Source organism: Hemibagrus wyckioides, linkage group LG19 (assembly GCF_019097595.1).
Source record: "Hemibagrus wyckioides isolate EC202008001 linkage group LG19, SWU_Hwy_1.0, whole genome shotgun sequence".
Taxonomy (NCBI): Eukaryota; Metazoa; Chordata; class Actinopteri; order Siluriformes; family Bagridae; genus Hemibagrus; species Hemibagrus wyckioides.
The window spans coordinates 16,638,366-16,658,705 of record NC_080728.1 but is presented as its reverse complement, the minus strand read 5'-3'; the positions used below and the strand labels follow the sequence as shown (position 1 = coordinate 16,658,705).

At 38.7% G+C, this 20,340-nt stretch overlaps 1 protein-coding gene across 2 annotated transcripts in view; it reads right to left on the bottom strand.

Annotated features, from left to right (window-relative positions):
* scube1 (signal peptide, CUB domain, EGF-like 1) overlaps nt 1-20,340 on the bottom strand; it is an 82,466-nt gene that overhangs the window by 35,131 nt on the left and 26,995 nt on the right. For both annotated transcript variants that reach the window (XM_058417754.1, XM_058417753.1), the window contains exon 5: nt 1,228-1,353. In XM_058417754.1, coding sequence (XP_058273737.1) covers nt 1,228-1,353 — 126 coding nt within the window. The remainder of the gene's footprint in view (nt 1-1,227; nt 1,354-20,340) is intronic.

Sequence of the window (20,340 nt, the reverse complement as noted above, 5' to 3'; positions counted from 1 at the left end):
ATACCTTAAATACTAAGATTTCTTCATGCTGATGTTAATTATTTAAAAATAACAGTATATCCAGATTTGTTCCTCTTCTATTACCTCAATATAATGAATAAAATTTCTTAATTTATTAATAAACACCATTTTTTTGATATCCGTTAAAACTGTTAAAGATTTAAAGATGCTACTTGATATTGTTCATGTTATAGCAGCAGTAGAAAGCCTTTTCACTGGCCTCTCTTTCACAATCACAAATGGTAAAGTTTCCTGTAGTGAAAAATGTACTTTAAAGTGCTGACACTGGAGACTCCTTCCATATAAAAGTGTCTTTCCAGGAAACCTCACCATATCAGTAATGATAGAAAATTCACACCTTCACACCTTCAGACTGATCAGAACTGAAGTTTCAGATGTGCTGGGGTATAAGAGGCATTGCCATATTTCTACATTATTAACATTTACATATACACTATGATTAACACATTAATGGTGAGAAATTATATAATCGATTTATTGAGTTTTTGGGCGCCTAGTGCATGAATTCAAAGAGATATACTCCCTAAAATAGTACAATCTTTGCAGACTTTTTGGCCTGGACAAAGCTGGAGTTAAATTAAAAGCTCTGGATGGAGTTGAAATAACCTCAGTTTATTGAAATGACTCTCAGTTTACTATGAATTTTATTCATCTTTTAAGTGATATTATTCAAAACTATCGGGAAATGGGTGTCTTTTATTTTATTTATTTGTTTGTTTGTTTATTTATTATTATTATTTATTTATTTAAAGGCAATGCAAATCTGGAACATAGAGCTCCTAGTATTTTAAAGATCTATTAATATAATAAACTGCTCATGCTGTATGTAATATGCATTATATAATATAAAATAGATTTTCCTTGAGATGTGTATTCATTTAAGTGACTAATTATTATTATTATTATTATTATTATTATTATTATTATTATTATTATTATTATTATTATTATTATTATTATTATATATTTATATATTAATGTGCCCTATTGGTGGCCAGGACTGAATGGCTGTAAAAAAAATTTAACCTCACTAAAGATATTGGAGTCATCTAAGTTTCCTAACCTCACCTCATTACCCTGATCTACAGCTGTGATGTCATATGAAGAGCAGCTTTTGGATCAGGACCGGCCTGGAGAATAAAACCTGAAAGCACCATTTTCAGCCATGTTGTTAGCTGTATTTTGCTGAAACGTCACGATACATACATCTGCAGTCCTGCTGGTTCTCGGCAAGTTCGAACCCCGGCCTGCACTCGCATGACACACCACCTTTAGGAGTCTCTCTACAGATGTGAGCACAGCCATGGTCCTTGTTCATACAGTTCATCCCATCTGCAGTAAAAAGAGAAAGAGAGAGACTGTGAACGGGGGATTAATTTACAGCTGAAAGACGTGTGTGCTCTCCACTACAAACAATCCTCAGCCAGGCTCCTGGAGATGGACGTGTTATGTGAGAGGTATAAATTAGCTTAATGTTTCTGCCACAGGACCCTTTGTACAACCAAAAGCCCACTGACATTAACACTGACCCATGGATTCCAGCATAAAAACCTCTCCCTGAATAACACAGTCACCACATCCTTCCCTCCTTTCACTTCTCAAGAAGTCACTCGGTATTTCTTTCTGTACCTCCCTTCTAAGAATCGCAGCTTTATGGACATAATGCACATATACACTATATACAGAAATTGTACACTATGAGCTTAAGTCAAAAAGATTAAAAAAAAAAGAAAAGATTTTATCGTGTTATAATACTTTTCAGGACTTTGTGTAACAGTTGGTTTTAATGTGTGTATATGTGTATAAAAGAACAAAAACATATAATAATAGACATCCAAGTTACTTCCAAAATTCTAAACTATAGTAAAGTTCATTATATCCACTACAAGTCTTCCTTCCTTCCTTCCCTCCTTCATTCCTTCCTTCCTTCCTTTCTTTTCCTGGACATGAGGTGCAAATACACACAGAATGGGATGCCAGTTCACACACACACACACACATTTATAGATAGATAGATAGATAGATAGATAGATAGATAGATAGATAGATAGATAGATAGATAGATAGATAGATAGATAGATAGATAGATAGATAGATAGATAGATAGATAGATAGATAGATAGATAGATAGATAGGCAGACAGAAAGACAGACATACAGATAAATAGATAGATAGACAGAGTTTAAATAATTCAGTACAACATTTTACATTTTAACATAAGATAGAATCTACCAATGATCTATAAAATGTATTTGCTATTTATAATTATATGTAAATTATAAACAATAAAGTGCATTGTGATAAAATGTGGCAATATTATCTTGTCATATTCACCAGTTGCAAGTTTTTTTCTTTTTAAGCTAAAGTAAACCTTTGCTCCAAACCTAAAATTAAAAATGCAGTTTAATGTATTAAAACTGTACATTTTTAGATTATGAGACTGCATTACTGGTTTAATAATAAGTTTGATTTATTTGCTAGATATTTATTCAGAGTGACTGAAGGAGTGGTGATATAATATAATTATATCACTTAATATAAGCACCAACAGAATTTCTGTGGTCCTGTAAGGATTTTTAATCAGTGAGTAAGTGTTAAAGTGTTGGATCAGTGACTTAGGCTGTGGGCTTAAAGGTTGTGAGTTGAAACACTGTCACTGTTTATTTACAATTAGAAAATATCAAGATATAAACAAATTAAGTTTCCTAGATAGATGTTCAGAGTGGTGACAGAAACTAATTCTAACACTGAAACCATGACATCTCACTGAGGCTGAAGCACCAATCTGGCATGCAGGTGTATCTCAACAACATAGTGTTGAACCCTAGGACCATTTTTCCTTCCTTACTGCTTTCCTTAAACAAGGAAAATGTCCAGATGAAAGAATTCCAAAAAGGAGCTAAAAGTGTTTGAGGCATACTGAGAGAGGTACTTATCAGTCTCTAATGGGTGTCCTAAAGTTCTTGTGATGGACAGACAATGAGCCAAGAAAGTGCACATAAAAGCAAATCACTGTGGTAACAGCGCGGTGTCCTGCGTCACTGTTCTCAGAGCTCGGGCTCTTCAGAAGCTCTTGGGATGCTTGGAGGGGTTGTGTCTTTTCATAAGGGCAGCAGTAAGGGTGCCTTGATGTGCCTAATGATCATGCTAGTATCCTTTAGAGGTCCATAATGCAAGACAAAGAGACCTGAATTTGCTTTATTCCCATTAGTGTGTGTGTGTGTGTGTGTGTGCAATGTTAAACTACTGTACACATTCCTGTACAAGAAGAGTGACAGAACAAGACTTGCACTCTGCAGAGACTCCTCATTCCTCGCCAGATCATTTCATAATCACTTTATTTATACAGGCCAGATGGCCTCACTACCGCAGATCCTATGTGATTTACAGCACAGATCAAGATTTAATCGAACTTTCGCCAGGTGACCCGAGTTGGCGCCTGATTCCGTAGCACGAGTCCAAACGGAGCACACTGTTTCGCTCGGATAATTTATTTGAAGGAGTGAGCGTGAGGCTAAAATGTCATGTGGGCCCTCGGCTTAAACTGCAGAGAAGTCAAATAAACTGAGAGGGAACGCCGCTCCGCTCTGCTGAATCACCAAACACAGAGGGGGCGCTCGGTCCGTCCACGGAGCAAACGATAAAAGATGGATTGACTAGGAAAGTTTCGACAATTCTCCCTGTCTTTTATTAACACGAGCGCCATTCCCTAAGGAGTTTAAACGAAGAGAACTTTGAGTGAAGGAGAGAGGAAGAGAAATAGAATAGGAAGCCGAGGGAGAGAGGAAAGTTAATATGTGTGTGAGGTGAGGCTTGGCGTGTGTTTTGACTGCAGATGTCAGAGAGTTCAGGGGTGCTGACAGGACGAAGGTAGGGAGCTTCGATTAGAAGCACGAGGAAAGGAAAGACAAACACTTTATCATACTCATTTTATTTGTCTCTTCTTATTTTCTCTGATCAAGAGATCAACTTCTTGTTGAGAACTTCTTGTACATTAAAAAATCTTACTTTTCTTTCAGCCAAACTAAAGGTACAGTGACTTACAATGACTTTATTCCTCGATCCCTTAATCCCACCTCCTACCCATGTTAATGCACATATTAATGAAGCCCGCCTCCCAACAGCTACAGTGCCCACTAGAGCTCATTTACTGTTAGCTATTTATTGCCTCAATCTATTTGCCTAGCTATGACAAAGTTTGCTAAAAACACATGACATACTGGAATGCCAAATATTTTACTATTTCATTATTTTTTTCTCCTGGATATTTCCTCCTTACCTGCATCAACACCTAAGGAATAAAACACTACGGAGTGTGCTGTTACAGGTAATTCATCAACAATCAGATTTTATGATGCAACCCAGTGCGAAGAAGAGTTATTCTTACCACACCAACATTGATTATTTTCCAATAACAACATATCCCACAGTGCCTCGTTTCTCTTATAACACAAGAATTTGCCTAAGAAAACGATGTCATACTCTGATTACGGTTACCTTTGATTCTGTGGAACATCTAGAAACCTTGGTTCTTGTTATTGCTTATATTCTAGCAGCTGTTTATCGCACACATCAGGCTTCTGATGCATGTTAATGAAAAAAAACAGATTGGGACTCCTTCTTACAGGCTTTATACCTCAAAATGAACCGTATCACATTTTTAATGTGTGTGTGCAAATCATCCACCGCTCAAGCCCCTGTGAACTAGCCGATAAATGATAACATATTTTGTATTTCAAGATATAAAAACGACCAAATTTATATAAACCTTGTAGCCTTGGCACATACTTTTGGAAACTTGCATACAACCTGCATTCACCTGCTGCACAGTACCAAATAAACACTGTTAAGATTGTAGTGCATATGCAAGTTTCCAAGAGCTATGAGTACCCATAAACCCCTTTTCTGCTACAAGGCAAAGATACACAAACAATCCTGCAATGCAGAAGTATAAACCAGGCAATAGTGTGTGTGTGTGTGTGTGTGTGTGTGGTTACCCATAAACTAGCCACTTAAAAGCCCCCTTTCAAAATCATTGCTTTTAAAAGCCTGAGTGCAGTACGAAACGGAAAGCGCTTTTCAAAGCCTCGTGTCTAACAATTTATACAACTGTTACAGCTACACTCACATCAGCTTTAACCACATACTCATCAAAGAGGCTCGTGCCTTCACAAGTCTTCAGCACAGCAGGTTTCGAGAATTAATTGGATGAATTAAATAAGTGTGGCAACAAAGCTGATCTAATTAAATAAAGCTATAAAAATAGTGTTGCAATAATACAACGTGGCAGACAATTCTTCAACGTTGAATACTTTCACGTCTATATTTAAACAGAAAATGATGCAGTAATGCTGTATTATGCAGTTAGAAAGAATTTATTTTATTTTTTTTTTACTATTTAATGCTAATCCTTCGGGGGAAAAATAGACAAAATGTTGAATGTTTTCGTCTAAACCACACAGAAGACTTTTATTCAGGAACATATGTGATTCACACAGACAAGTGTTTTGTTTGTTAGTTTGTTCATATTTTATCATTGTTGTTGTGAGGAATTGTGTAGCCACCTCTGAGCTACAGATCGTCTGATATTTTTGTCCACTTTTCTGGCCACAAACTTCAGAATCCTTCCAGCTGAGAAATCTGATTGGTTCAAAGCACTTCCGTGTTTACGATGATTTTCGTCAGTAAAATAAACATTTGGACACAGTGACAAAACACTTTCCAGAGCAGGACATTGGCACTGTACTGATGAAGTCATGAGTTATGATTGAGTCAGTTGTTATATCAGTCAAACAACCTTATAACCAAGTTTCTTAATCATACACAACAGACTCTCTACAGCATGCTAGAAGAGCCTAGGCATGATGTTATTAACAGTCCTGATGTTCAAATTCGGTGGCAAGATCTTTTTGAAATGATTTCTGATGAGGCACTGGGAATATCTTACATTGTCCGATGTAGTATTTCACATTTTGGAGGAAAAAAAAACTTCAAACTGCTCTGTCTTTATGTAACAACTGAACATGGTGCTTGAATCTATGACACACACACACACACATACACACACACACAAACACACACACACACACACACACACACAAAAGAGCCCCCTTTTCCCATCCATCCTTTTGTAAATGCCATTTTAATTGAAATCTGTCAGACTCTCTCTCCACACACAATGCTATAGGTACTAAGCCATGCATTTCAATGAGACTCTATTTTCACCAGCCACCATTGATGTCCTTCAGCCGAGAAACGTCCTTTCCAATAACCCTCCCCAAGCTCTTCTTTAAACACAAACTCTCTCTCTCTCTCTGTCTCTCTCTCTCTTTCTCTGGCTATATTAAACTCTCACACACATACGCAAATACACACACAAACCACAAATTGGACATTCATATGGACTTCCTCTGCACTTTCCACAACTAGACCACTGAACCTTTGTGATGTCAACATAAGTGGATAAATGAAGGTGTTTGTGTATGTGTGTGTGTGTGTGTGTGTGTGGAGAGAGGTTTGGATGTTTACAGACACGTTGTGACTTTAGAAGACACTCTGTCTCTCTTACACAGACTCAGATACACACATACTCTAATACACATGCCTCGTCATCCAGGGTTTGAGACACAAACCAGCTGCCTAAACTCTAGTAAAGAACAAAGTTAGATACACACACATACACACACACACACACACACAATTTACAGACACTTTTCCACCAAAATGCAAAATTATGGCATGGTACAGTTACAGATCCTCTATCCAGTAAAAGGAGAATGAGTTCTCAGGAAATTGTGGCATGACGACTAGTGATGGGCAAGTTATCAAGCAACACATTTCTGGCGCTTGGCAGACGCCCTCATCCTGAGCGACTCATATTTTATCTCAATTTTTAAGCAGTTGTGGGCCTTGCTCAAGGGCTAGCACTGGCAGCTTGGTGGTCTTGGGAGTTGAACTCACAAACTCTGGATAGTAAAGTATACAACTGAGAAGTTGAGGGTTAAGGGCTGAAAGGAACCTTTGGATCAGGAGTCAAACTCTGTAACCACTGAGCTACCACTTCCCATTTTCTTTGACATGTAATAAAAATCAGGCATGTAGCAGATTTAAAAATGTGTGTGGGGCTTTTCCTGGATGTTCATGGATGTTCCTGAATGTCCCTGGCTGTTCCTGGCTTTTGCTGGATGTTCATGGATGTTCCTGAATGTCCCTGGCTGTTCCTGGCTTTTGCTGGATGTTCATGGATGTTCCTGAATGTCCCTGGCTGTTCCTGGCTTTTGCTGGATGTTCATGGATGTTCCTGAATGTCCCTGGCTGTTCCTGGCTTTTGCTGGATGTTTATGGATGTTCCTGTATGTTCCTGGCTGTCCCAGGCTGTTTTTGGCTGTGCCTGGCTCTTTTTTTTTTGGCTGTTCCTGACAGTCCCTGGCTATTTCTGTGTGTTCCTGGCTGTTCCTGGATATTCCTGACTGTTCCTGGATGTTCATGGATGTTCCTGTATGTTATTGGATTGTCCTGGCTGTCCCTGGTTGTTTCAGGCTGTTCCTGGATGTTGCTAGCTATTCCTGACTGTTTCTGGCTCTTCATGGATGTTCCTGGCTCTTCCTGGGTTATCTCTGTTTAAATGTTCCGGGTTGAGCAAAATGTATGGCAGGCTTGTTGTATCGGTGGTGTGCCACTGATACTTTTGTCTGAAGACTGCATTAAAACACATTAAAACAAGACAAGCTGCTCCATTTCAATAGTTTGGCTGTAGGTCTATATATCTGTTAGAAAATATTAGATTGAAAATGGCGAGAAACGAGTTACAAATGAGCGACAAAAAATAGTGTTGTGTGTAAGTCAAGGAAAAAAATCTAAAAATTTACATTTTGTTAAGAAACTATGAAAGTATGATTAGCTAGCTAGTAGGATTTTAATTAAGGATGATTGTGTTTAATTAAATATGTCCTCTATTTCTAGCTCCAGCCATATGACCCTGATAAGTACAGTACCAGAATTCAGCATGGTCAAGGTACGGCTCACTTGGCAATGGAAAAATAATAATAATAAATTGTGGTGCCACAGATTTGTTACTGAAGCTCAGTGTCAGGTGGAAAAGGTCTTAAAAAAGACTAAACCAAAGCAGCGGTGACCAGTAGCTTTAAGTTCCCCACCTCAGTACTAATATTTGAACATATTATATAAATAGAATAAGACAGCGGTAAAGCAGCCAGTGCCCAGTTACCTTCAACACCTCCGCTGTGCATTTCCATGTGTGTGTGTGTGTGTGTGTGTGTGTGTGTGCGCGTGTATGTGTGGTTGTAAGTTTAGCCGTTCTTCCATTTTAAATCATCTTTCTTCAACCTCAAAACAAAGATTATAGCTTTTCATTTACATCACACAGTAGAGCCAACATCTCTTTGTACAAAATCATTTATCATATTAGAATAAACACTGATAATGATAAACACACACACACACCACACACTAGTCAGCTTATACACTCACTAGTCATCACTGTGGGGATGTCGATAAGCCAGAATGGAGGAGAAAGCAGTAAAGCGAAGTAAGAGGTAAGGAGATACACAGGCTTATAAAAGCTTTAAAATGTTCCACACTAATTCTACTAAGAGAACAGTTTGCTTTAATGAACCATTAACACTTTGCATGAAGTGTGTGAGACCCATGTGTTTGTGATCCCACTTCTGCTCAGGGGCCCAGCAGTGGCAGCTTGGTGGCCTTGGGATTCAAACTCACAACCTTCTGATTAGTAGCACAACACCTTAATCACTAAGCTACGACATACCCCAGTCTTTTAAAAGTAAATGAAACTGAAAATGATTCCTTGCATTCTGGCACAGTAAAGTCCACTGTCACTAGCTGTGTGTCACTCTAGAATCCCACTCAGCTAGTTCAGAGTCAGATTCCTGGAGCATCCAAGCTCAAAGCGGTGGATGGAGTTGTGGTGGAATAAAAGCTGATGTAGACATTAAATCTGCCATGTTTGTTGTACAGCATAACCTGAAGAAAGAAATTTCATTTGTATTGTTGTTCAGGACAAATATCTCTCTCTCTCTCTCTCTCTCTCTCTCTCTCACACACACACACACACACACATACTGTATCTTTCCCACATTCACCACAGTACCTATAATACCATGCCCATAAATGAAGACGAATAACTCCATGTTATAGCTGTAACTCTTAACGCCACATTTGCCCTAAAAAAAACCCCAACTTTTTCACAAGATAAAACAGCTGCTCAACATTTAATTCCCAGTCCAAGCTTGATTTTGCCCAGAATTATGTAGTTGTGCCTTTGTATGTCAGAACAGCTCCAACTGACTGATGACAGACGGCAGCCAGGAGGCGTCTATAGGACAGCGTCAGGCTGAACGGCTTAGAAAAGCTCCCTCTCAGGCTGCATGCTGTCTTTCTTCTTCAAAGTAACACACACTCACTCATGAGCCCAACCTCCAATAGTTTCCACCCATGAACTATGGCCTGGGTGCCAGGATTCCACAGCCCTAGCAGGATGTTTGCAGGGGACACAGTTTGAAAGAGAGAGAGTGTGTGTGTGTGTGTGTGTGTGTCTACAAGAATAGAAATTTCTGAAAGTTTTGACATTTGCTGGTCCCCAAGAGGAAAACTGCATTTTTGCTGCAGCTTTTACTTGAAAAACTAATCAAATCAAAAGGTTTAGGTGTAGTATATCGTTTATTATCTCCATTAATAATCATTCAATGGAAGATCCTCACAAGGATTGCTCAACAAATGTGTGTGCGTGTGTGTGTGTGTGTGTGTGTCTGTGTTCAGTTTAAATACCTTAGCCACCATTGGGCTAATTAAGTGTGACACACACACATAAACACACATATATTCACAAACAGCAGCCTGCTTTCTCGGCATCGTCAGTTCTGCGTTAAATTAAAATTACATTTCGATCAGCAGGGTGTGTGTGTGTGTGTGTGTGTGTGTGTGTGCCTCGCCACAAAATCCAAATAAACACGCTGGGCTCCTGCACTCAATCATGTTTGTCCTGCTGTTTGTTTTTCCCTCTGTCCTTCCTGCGCTGTCCTTTGGTGCAGGTCAGACACAGCGAGACAGCGAGAGAGAGAAAGAGTGAGAGAGAGAGAGAGAGAGAGAGAGAGAGAAAGAGAGAGAGAGAGAGAGAGAGAGAGAGGATACATCATACATCATGACTGACCAAATCAGGACATTGAGAGCAATGCTGAAACCTAAAAGCAAAAAAAAAACACATTTTCCGCACAAAAGAAAAAAAATCAGGCTCGTAGGAATGTCTGAAGCCCTCCAAAACCCTGCTCTGTGAATGCATTATGTGGGACGTCCTATATCCACCGGAAAGCCTGTCAGCGTTCTAGTAGGTGTATGAGCTTAAAGGTGTGTGTGTAGTCATGCCAGGTCTCGTGCTCATAAATCATCAGCCTGCATTGCTCCAGCACCGTCTGAACAGCAGCAGCGGCGCCGCTGTGAGCCCTCGCATTAATAACGTTTTTTTTCCCCTGATCAGAGAGAAGGACAGAGAGACGGTGTGAGAGAGCGACAGACAGACAGACAAAAACGGAAAGAGAGGGCATTTATAGGTAGACCCGGAGCCATCTGAGTCACACAGACTTAGAAGAGCTTTGAAGGTTCTCGCACACACTCGCATTCCTGCACCAACACACAATCACTAATGCACACGGCCAAATCCCTGGTAGCGGGAGCTGATTTAGAACAAACGTCCAGAAGTGACAGCACAAAAACATGCTCGATTCGACTGAGCTCCTCTGGCTGAGGTCACTTTTCTACTGAAATTGTGGAAACAATAGTAATAGTGAGAGACCTGTGTATTTATCAGCTTATTTTCCTGTAAAGATTTTGCTCTCCTGCTTACATTTTCTCTTTAATATATCTACATATATAATGATTTCTCTCTATATATATAAAACACAAACTATTCTTTTGTGTTGAACAAACCTCAAGGATGATTCTGTCACTTTTTCCGTCGTCACCACGACCATAGTCTTAAATTATTTTTCCAGGCAAGGTCAGAGTATATCTTTGTTCCCATGAACTTCTGGCTTCAACCCCAGCTTTTTCTTTCTTTATTACTATTCATTTATTTATCTTAAACCATATTATTCAGTAACTACAGTAAAACGTATAGCATGGGCCAGCGGATGAATTCAGGAATCTATCAAACATTACCGGAATAAATAAACTGTGTCACAAACATTCTTTATAAAATTTCAACCAAATTACAAGTTGTAAACACACAAGAACCCTCTGTTATGTCAAACTAGAAAAATAACCCTGTCCATTTGTCCCATTATTTTCATTCATCATCAGTGGCCTCTTTATCCTGGACAGGGCTGCGCTGGATCCAGAGCTGACCCTAGAAGTAAGAGATGAGAATATACTTTGAACGGGATTCCAGTCCATTACAGTATGTGATTTTGTCATGAGGAAAAGACACATGTCCACCATTCAAGCAGTTAAAGCTATCAGCTATTACTAAAGGAAGTGGTAGCTTAGTGGTTAAGGTTGGACTACTGATAGAATGGTTGTGAGTTCAAATCCAAGATCCACCCAGCTGCCTCTGCTGGGCCCCTGAGCAAGGCCCCTAACCTTCAATTGCTCAGTTGTATAAAATGAGATATCCATCGCCCTGGACAAAAGTGTCTGCCAAATGGCAGAAATGTAAGTGTCTATGAAAATGTTACTGCTAGGTGTGAAGTTACAACTTAGTACCTAGAACAAAGACAATGACTTAAAGAACGGAAAGATATCATGACAGAGGAAATCAGATATATGTGTAGCTTTTCTCACGACAATAAAACCAAACTGAATAGTGAACACATAGCATGTCCCTTTAACCAAGCTCCCATACTGAGAAACCTTCAAGAACTTGCGAACTGACACACATTTGGGTCATTTATGGAGAATCTTCTAAAAACTCAATGAGAACACAACCCCATTGAAACACAACATTAGTTCCTGTTGGTGTCCATATTAGAATACAAGCTTTAGTACTACACCCACAGACAAGAATAAGAGAAGAGAATGGTGGCTCCAGTAAAAATAATAAGAAGCACTCTCTCAGTTTTCTAGCATCATTCCCAGCGTCTCATCACGGTGGATGCTATTGGCATGTCTAGCCTTACAACCTGACAAGTAGCAGACTAGCTCTCACGGCAAACAGCCTCCACCCCTCCTCAAATTCCCAATTTACAACCAGCCAACATTTGCCAGAATCTCTGTGGTTGAGCTGGGAGAATTTACAAGGATATTATTTTCACAACATGAGGGGATATCTAATGCCATATTTAAAGGTTCAGGTTCTGATTTCCAAACTCTGTGTTAGGTTAAACCACTAAGCATTTTTTTTACTTAAATGTAGGAATGCACAAGGACCTCATCAGATGCACCGCCTCACCCGAAACTAAATCATGATGCTTAGCTGTACAGTGCAGCAGAGGACTCCTGGCTTTCACTCACGTGATTATATCGACTTAAACTAAATACTCGCCTCAGACAAATTACTTTCATTTGAGAGTAAGGACCAAAAAATCAAGATCCCTGACCAAGAACTACTTTTATTTGAATGTATATTAAAAACAGATACTGTTTAGTTTCCATCGCTTGCCATTCATATGGATAACAATATTATTATATACCGAAAGCTGTAGCCGGTGTTAAATAATATTATCTTAAGATATATATAAAACATGATCTGGCCTTCCATTTGCTTCAGTTGTATCATTTACATTTCTGGAAATTGGCAGACACCCTTATCTAGAGCAACTTACAATTTATCTCATTTTATACAATTAAGGGTTAAGGGCCTTGTTCAGGGGCCCAGTAGTGGCATCTTGGTGGACTGGGATTCGAACATACAACCTTCAGATCAGAAACCCAACGCCTAAGCTACCACATCCCTTTGCATCTATCATCCACAATGCATGGCGTCATTGCCTTTACCACCTCCTTAAATGGAAACATGCCTTCCCCCATCACACAAGGACTGGATACAAAAGGTATTGCAATGCAGACGCCACAAAAAATTAGACACTCTTCCAAAGGATCACTGAGATCCTTTTACAAAATCTGAAGCCCGATACTGGGTTTTATTGGAAACCTAAGTGTACCATTTAGACATTCTCATTAGAGTCCTGTTGGAGGACCACTTGACCAGACCTTTTTTTTATGGCCTCTGGGAAGGCTTTTGCTGCTGTATTGATTGGTTTGTTTCTTGTTTCTCTTCTTATCAGACATTCGGTCTCATTTTGTAACTGAGGTAATACATTTTATACGTCTGCAAAAATTAAATAAAAAAGAAAAGAACTAAAGCATAATAATCTACTGAATATTAATGGAAATAATTCAAAATCAAAAATAATAAAAAATCAAAATCATACCCTATCCAATATATGGGAAATTTGCCTGTCGAATATTAGGGATGCTGATGAAATACAAGAATGCACAGCAGTTGGTTATTCAACATTGAAAAACAGAGGGATTGTACTGTATACTAATATACATGCTTTAAAAATAAATAAATTAATTAATAATATAATTAATAAATAAAATAAAATAAATACAATTAAATAAATACAATAAAAAATACTCCTGGATGACTGTAATTGAGCACAATTAAAGAAGAATTACTGAGTAATTTCCTTTAGATAGACATCAGGCATTACTGAGATTAAGCTGCTTATTTCACTACTCACAGGAAGTTTAGTTCAGGTTGCTGCCATCTCGTCAAATACTGTAGAGGTTTTACAATTTATAAAAACTTTTATACAATGAGTTCTTCCTTTGGGGCATAGAGGCAGGTGAGCCTACATGAAAATCAAATAAAAAGCAGCTGACAATTTAAACCTGCTTATATTTTCCCTAAACTTCATTCCCTAAGCTTCATTACATGCTCATAATTTAGTTCGTATTAGAGTGAGAGATGAATGGAAAACCTTCTGGAAAACATCTGGATGCTATGAATATTTAGTCATGCCATGCGGCTTGGTTAATGCTTCTTTCTAGAAATCGGTTAACTCGGAGATATGCTCGGAAAATTCACAGCAGCTTACACTAATGACATCTTTGTAGATGTCGATGTCTGTGCCCACTTCCAGCAAAGTACTTGAACAAACAAACTATGTTTCCTACAATCCGCAGGTGACGAGCTCCAGGCTCCCTCACATGAAAAACGACTCGCAAGCAATCTATCCATGTTCACGGTCACCTGATTACTAATCACTCACACCTGTTCCTCATCGGTAACATGCCTACTGTATATAAACTACAGAGTGCGGACACTTTGCTGAATTTTTGTTGCAGCTTTATAGCCTGTGATATTACTGAGCCTTATATTCATAGCTTTCTATTTAGTCTAGGTTAACATTTTTATAAAACCTGTTTGTATTCATCACTCAAACCTTTGTCTGCATTAAAGTGTGGGATTATTGTCCCTTAACTCTTTTCCTCAGAGGCCAAAAAACTGAATTTGCTCCTGTTTTTGTTGTGTCCATGTTCAGTATTGAACACCTTTGTCATGTCTCACTACACAGTCGTTGTTGTTCTTTTGGCTGCTCCCTGTTTGGGGTCGCTACAGTGGATCACTTGGTCCACATGTTTTAATTTGGCACAGGTTTTTTACACCGGATGACCTTCTTGACGCAACCTTCACATTTAATCCGGGCTTGGGACCGGCACTGAGAGCTAACTCTTCAGTGGCTGGGTTAGCATCCTTCCCGGGAATCGAATACAGGACACGACAATGAGAGCGCGGGATCCTACCCCTGGACCACCAGGAGGCTATATCCCACTCCAAAGTGAAACTCATGTTTTTAACTAGCCAACTAAGGGCAAAATATTCATAGGAAGTTTCCAAAAAGTTCCACAAATATTTCTATCTTAAGTAAATGTTGATATTAAACCCATTTCTGCTCTCTGAGATGCTTCGAGTGCTTCTTCATAAGCAGCTAAATTTGAAGGCATTATCTTTGACCACTAAAATTGAAAAAGAAGCCTTGATTTTTGTCACATATACATTACAGCACAGTGAAATTCTTTCTTTACATATCCCAGCTTTGGACGGGGTCAGTTTAAAAAGGGTCAGCCATGATACAGCACCCCTAGAGTAGGGAGGGTCAAGGGCCTTGCTCAGGGGCAGCTTGGCAGTGTGAGGGCAAGAACCCCAATCTTCCAATCAACAACCCGAAGCCTTAACCACTTGAGCCACCACTGCTGTGTAAGTGTAATGACTCAGAGTCCTGACTCATTTCATATCAATTCACACAAAGAGCTAAAATAATTCATTCATTCATTCAAAAAATGTCCCATAAGTCGATTCCCATTCTGGAGGTTCAATGGAATGCCAGTGCACTGGTTAAAAATATTTAGATTAACATTCATCTTTTCTTACTTGACACTCCAGCTTGATGCTTTTCTCCCAAGGACTAGATATGAGTGCACTTTTAGGATGCTCTTTAAAGACTCTACATAGGCTACTACAATAGGACAATAGGAAAAACACTGTTTTGCAGCTCATAAAGACTCTTAGGTCTAAAAATTTTCATACCCTCACTGTCCAGGTAGAAGGTGTTGTCTAAGGTGGTTTTCATACTTGGCACATTTGCTGCTGTTCAGTTCAGACTGTAATTTTTCCTGGCGTCCCTACAGCTGGTCTGGTCTCTCACTTGAGTCTGTCGAAAATCATTTGTGTTCATCTTACATCATCACAAGCATGCATGATGAACACAACCATATCGACTTAACATGTTTTTTTTATTATTTTGGTTCTATTACATGCAGCAAGACATGTCACTTCTTCTGTGTCCAATAACGTTCCACTGTTACTCATGCTAATTTACTTCCTGAACAAGTGTAGGATCAAATACAAGCTATGTTCATGTTCACAGGAATCATGATACGGTTTCATTGTAACCTAACTCACTCTAGCTGCTGCAGAAATTCTAGGGTTCAGTACCATGATTCACTTCCTGGTCTACATGACAGCTTTCACATTTCCAGTATTTTAGGTAAAGCATGCTCTGTTTCAAACTAAACAGTAAAAGCCCCCTTTATTAATATAAGCCTTCAGAAGAAGAAGGTGTATTTAAACTCATTAGAAAAATGAATAACTGTTACTCACTTTTCTCATTTACAACAACTGCTTTATTCTTATCAAAGTGTCAGTGAATCCAGAACCCATCTCAGGAAGACAAGGTGTTAACACACACACACACACACAGTCATTCATTCATAACTAGCAGTAATCCACCTCCTGGCATGGTTTGGGAGGTGAGAGTAAACCCACACAGATAAAGGAAAATGTACAGAAACTCTACACAAACATTAACCTGAGCTCAGGATCGAATTAGGAAAGCTGGACTTGCTGCACCAACACCACCATTTCAATGCAACTATTACCGCATCATAAAATATCACAGCGTATCATGTTTAATATGCAAAGGCAGGAGCAAAATGCTGAAATAAGATGTAGAGAATTTGGGGAATTTCTTATATGTGTATTAATAGCAGCTGGATTTATTAATTAATACTTCATTAGTACCTGTGATCCTGATCAATTCTACTGATGCCCTACTTCTGGTTGGAGTCATTACTTGTAACCCACTCTGTGAGAAAGGCCACACATGGAAAACCTAAAGATGCGTGAGATTACTGTGGACAGTAACATACAGAAACCATGAAGATGGCTTTGTGGCTGCAACTGATGCAGTTTTCCTACAGAGATTAAGGACTACAAGTGCTGTGAAAGCATTAGGACTGAAATTTGCCACACAGACTCTCCATCAGTGAGCAGTAAATAGTCTCTATGTTAAAACTAGAGCAAATTCCCTGGTTACAAAAGGATAATTGCACTTTTTAACCATATAATACAGTTAAAGAATTAAATGATTTATAATTACACTTTCTGGTGTCACTCAGATGAGTATGAGGTTCCCTTTTCAGTCCGGTTCCTCTCAGGATTTCCTCCTCATATCGTCTCAGGAAGTTTTTTTCCTTTAATATCGTCACCTCTGACTTAGTAAAATATATACATAAAATGTGCATGCTGAATTTAGATATTTCCATAAAGCTGTTTTCTGACGATTTCCATTGTTAAAATTGCTATAAAAATTGAAATAAATTTTTTCTTTGTGAAATTCCAAAAAGAAAGAGGGAATTGCCTCGTGAAGAAAATATGATGGCGTTGGGTCATGGGTGCAGGAGTTTGGGGGGTAGTGGGAGTAATTGAAACTTGAAAGAGAGAAAGATTAGGGCTGATGTGGCAATCTCAATCTGAGTCACTTTTTTGTCAAGCAGGTGTGAAAGTGCATCAGGGACGAGTAGATAATAGCATTAGAGCATTAAATCAGAACGCCGGGTGCAATCATATGTCAAAGACAGACCCAACACACTTTTAACAGAGCCCCACTTTTCTACAGCAGACAGACGGCGCCAAGGACACGCTCTCACACAGACGCACAACTCACCCACTGGCCCTGAGTGCTGAGAGATGGACTGTAAACATCCAACATGCACATCCAAGAAGACACAAGCTGTCATCAGCAAGTGTGCGTGATGAGTGAAGGTGAGAGGTTCGTTTTAGGTGATGAGGCTCAATGTGTGAAATAAGACGTGCTTGTGTGTGTGTGTGTGTGTGTTAAAGTTCAAGTCAAAACTAAAGAAATTGGAAAGAAATGCATTCACCAGGTAAGCTCCTGATGTTTCTTCTGTGTGTGTGTATGTGTGTGTGTGTGTTTAAACTGTGTCAGTTCAATGCTAGCACTAAACATTAGCATGTTTCCCATGAACATATCTTTGCAGCATATTTAAACACACACACACACACACAAAGATTTCCTTCTGAGATAAATATATCTTGTGCAGGCTCAGAGACATGCACACACAGTTGTGTAGTTATGGGCTTCCCAAAAAAAAGTAAATACCCAATATTTCTATTTCTGTCTATTTCTCTCTTTTTCTCACTCCAGTCCTTCACGTTCCCAGTTTTCCTTTTAGTCGTGTTTCGACTTTCCTTTACTGCGACACTCTGTGACTTTTCCAGAGTGAACCTGGGATTAGTCCATTCCTAAAATATATGTAATCAGTTCTATAACTATTGGCATCCTTCACAAAAATGTGCAAAATGTACATCTCAAAAAATTAACAAATGCATATGGTGATGTTTTCAGCTGTACAGTTTTACTTCAGTACAATATTTTTTAAAGTTAATTTGTTGTTTTTGTTTTGTTTTTGCACCCCCCACAATTTATTCTTGATGAAGCCTCCCATGAGATTGATGAGATCAATCAGTGTGATCAGTGAATATTCATGTAACTTGAAATTTTTTCTAATAGCTTTGATTAATCATTAAGAACATATTTATATATTTACGTATATTATCATATTATTATGATCGATTATGTGACTTGTGTAAATCAACAATCATCTACGCCGAAAGCTCTTCTGGTTTTCCTCATGATGATGGACATAAAAAGGACTGAACATTTCTTCAGCCTCATATTTGAACACCAGGGAAACAGGAAGTGATCAAAAACAGTTCCTGGAGGCTGATAACAATTTTATTAACAATTTTCTTTTTTTACTATACCTAATTTTAATATGTTTTTGAGAGAAAATGTTTGTTTTGTATGTTTGAAATAAGTTTGCATGTATTTTTTTGGCCATTGTAATAACGGGTGCCAATAATTCAGAAATTTACTGGACAGTTTTCCAAATAAAAATTAATCTGTCAGAGAAAGCAGGCAAAAAAATGCAGTGTGTGAGACAGGGAGAGAGGGGGGGGGAGAGAGAGAGAGAGAGAGAGAGAGAGAGAGAAATGGAGAGACAGAGAGAGAGACAGAGAGATATGAAATGAAGGAGAGGTCATCTACTTGCTACATTCCGCACATGGCCGCGAGTGACATCACAGAAATTATTACAGCTCAGCCCACTCTTTTTTCTTTGTGTGTGTGTGTGTGTGTGTGTGTGTGTTTGATTCCCTCAAGCTGTCTGGAATGCAACTGTCTGACTGTAGATGTGTCTCATTTGTCATTTCTGACTGGCAGCAAAAGACCGAACATGCCGCTCACCACTCAACCACACACACACACACACACACACACACACAGGTCACAAGCCAGTGTGCCACAACCAGCCTTCACCCACTCACATACACTTGCGCAGGCATTTGACCTCCAAACCCAGGACAAGAAATGCATTTCAGCAAATTAAACCCTTTGATAATGACATTCAGAACCACACGACCTTCATGAATCATGACCTTCGGTACTACACTGAGCTGCGGCACATTCGGACATTTTTTCAACTTCTCATTTTCCTACTTTTTCTGAAAAGCCATGACAAAAGAAGAACAGAAGTTCTGACTGAGTCCAGAATGAGCGAGGAAAATGCCCCTAATGTCTTCGTTCAGGTCACGTGGAAGAATTTGTGCGGATTGTTACAAACTGAATGCTTTCATGCACTGGTATTTTGTTTACAAGGTAAAATACATGGCTGTTATAAAACATTAGCTAGCATGAGTATATAGCTGAATTCATGCTAAACGTTAACATAATTATCTTAATCTTTAAAAAATAACTGAAGCAGTTTAAGAGTCTCAAACGTATTATACACACATTATATTATTCTACACATCAATCTGAATTATTTTGACATACAGTGTGTTCACACCAAGAGTTACAGCTACATAATTACAGTTCCAGCCATATGACATGAATGCAACACAGTTTGCAGTGAGTAACATGAATTCTGATAAAAAGCAAAACTCTAATTCTGCCCTTGTTATGCTGTAGGTCCAACATAATGACTATAAATGTCTAATATCCTGTAACATTAGATTCTGACATCATACTTTTCTACACAGCAGTACTAAAACACACAACTTCCTTAAACAGCTTTCACCACAATTGTAATATGACATAGTAAAATCCCTGGACAGAAACTTAGTCATGGACATCATGAGTAACAGTCCTGACCCATCCATGGGTACAGAGCAAGTGCTCATGCTCTGTCCCCTGTCAATCACATGACATTAGCAATTGTGTGCATCTGTGAGCTCAAGTATGTAGAATGCAGACAGTGCTTTCCTCTGAGTGTGTTACACTAAAAGAATAAAAGTATGATATGCCCTTAATTAATAAATATAAAAGTGTAATTGTTGGCAAATTGCCTTGGTGTAAGACCAATAAAATAACTTATTATTATATATAATCAGCTTCAGCATGACAAACACAATAACACTGATTAATTTCCTGCACCATTCATACCACCAAGTGTTTTAGTGTTATCAACACCTTCTAA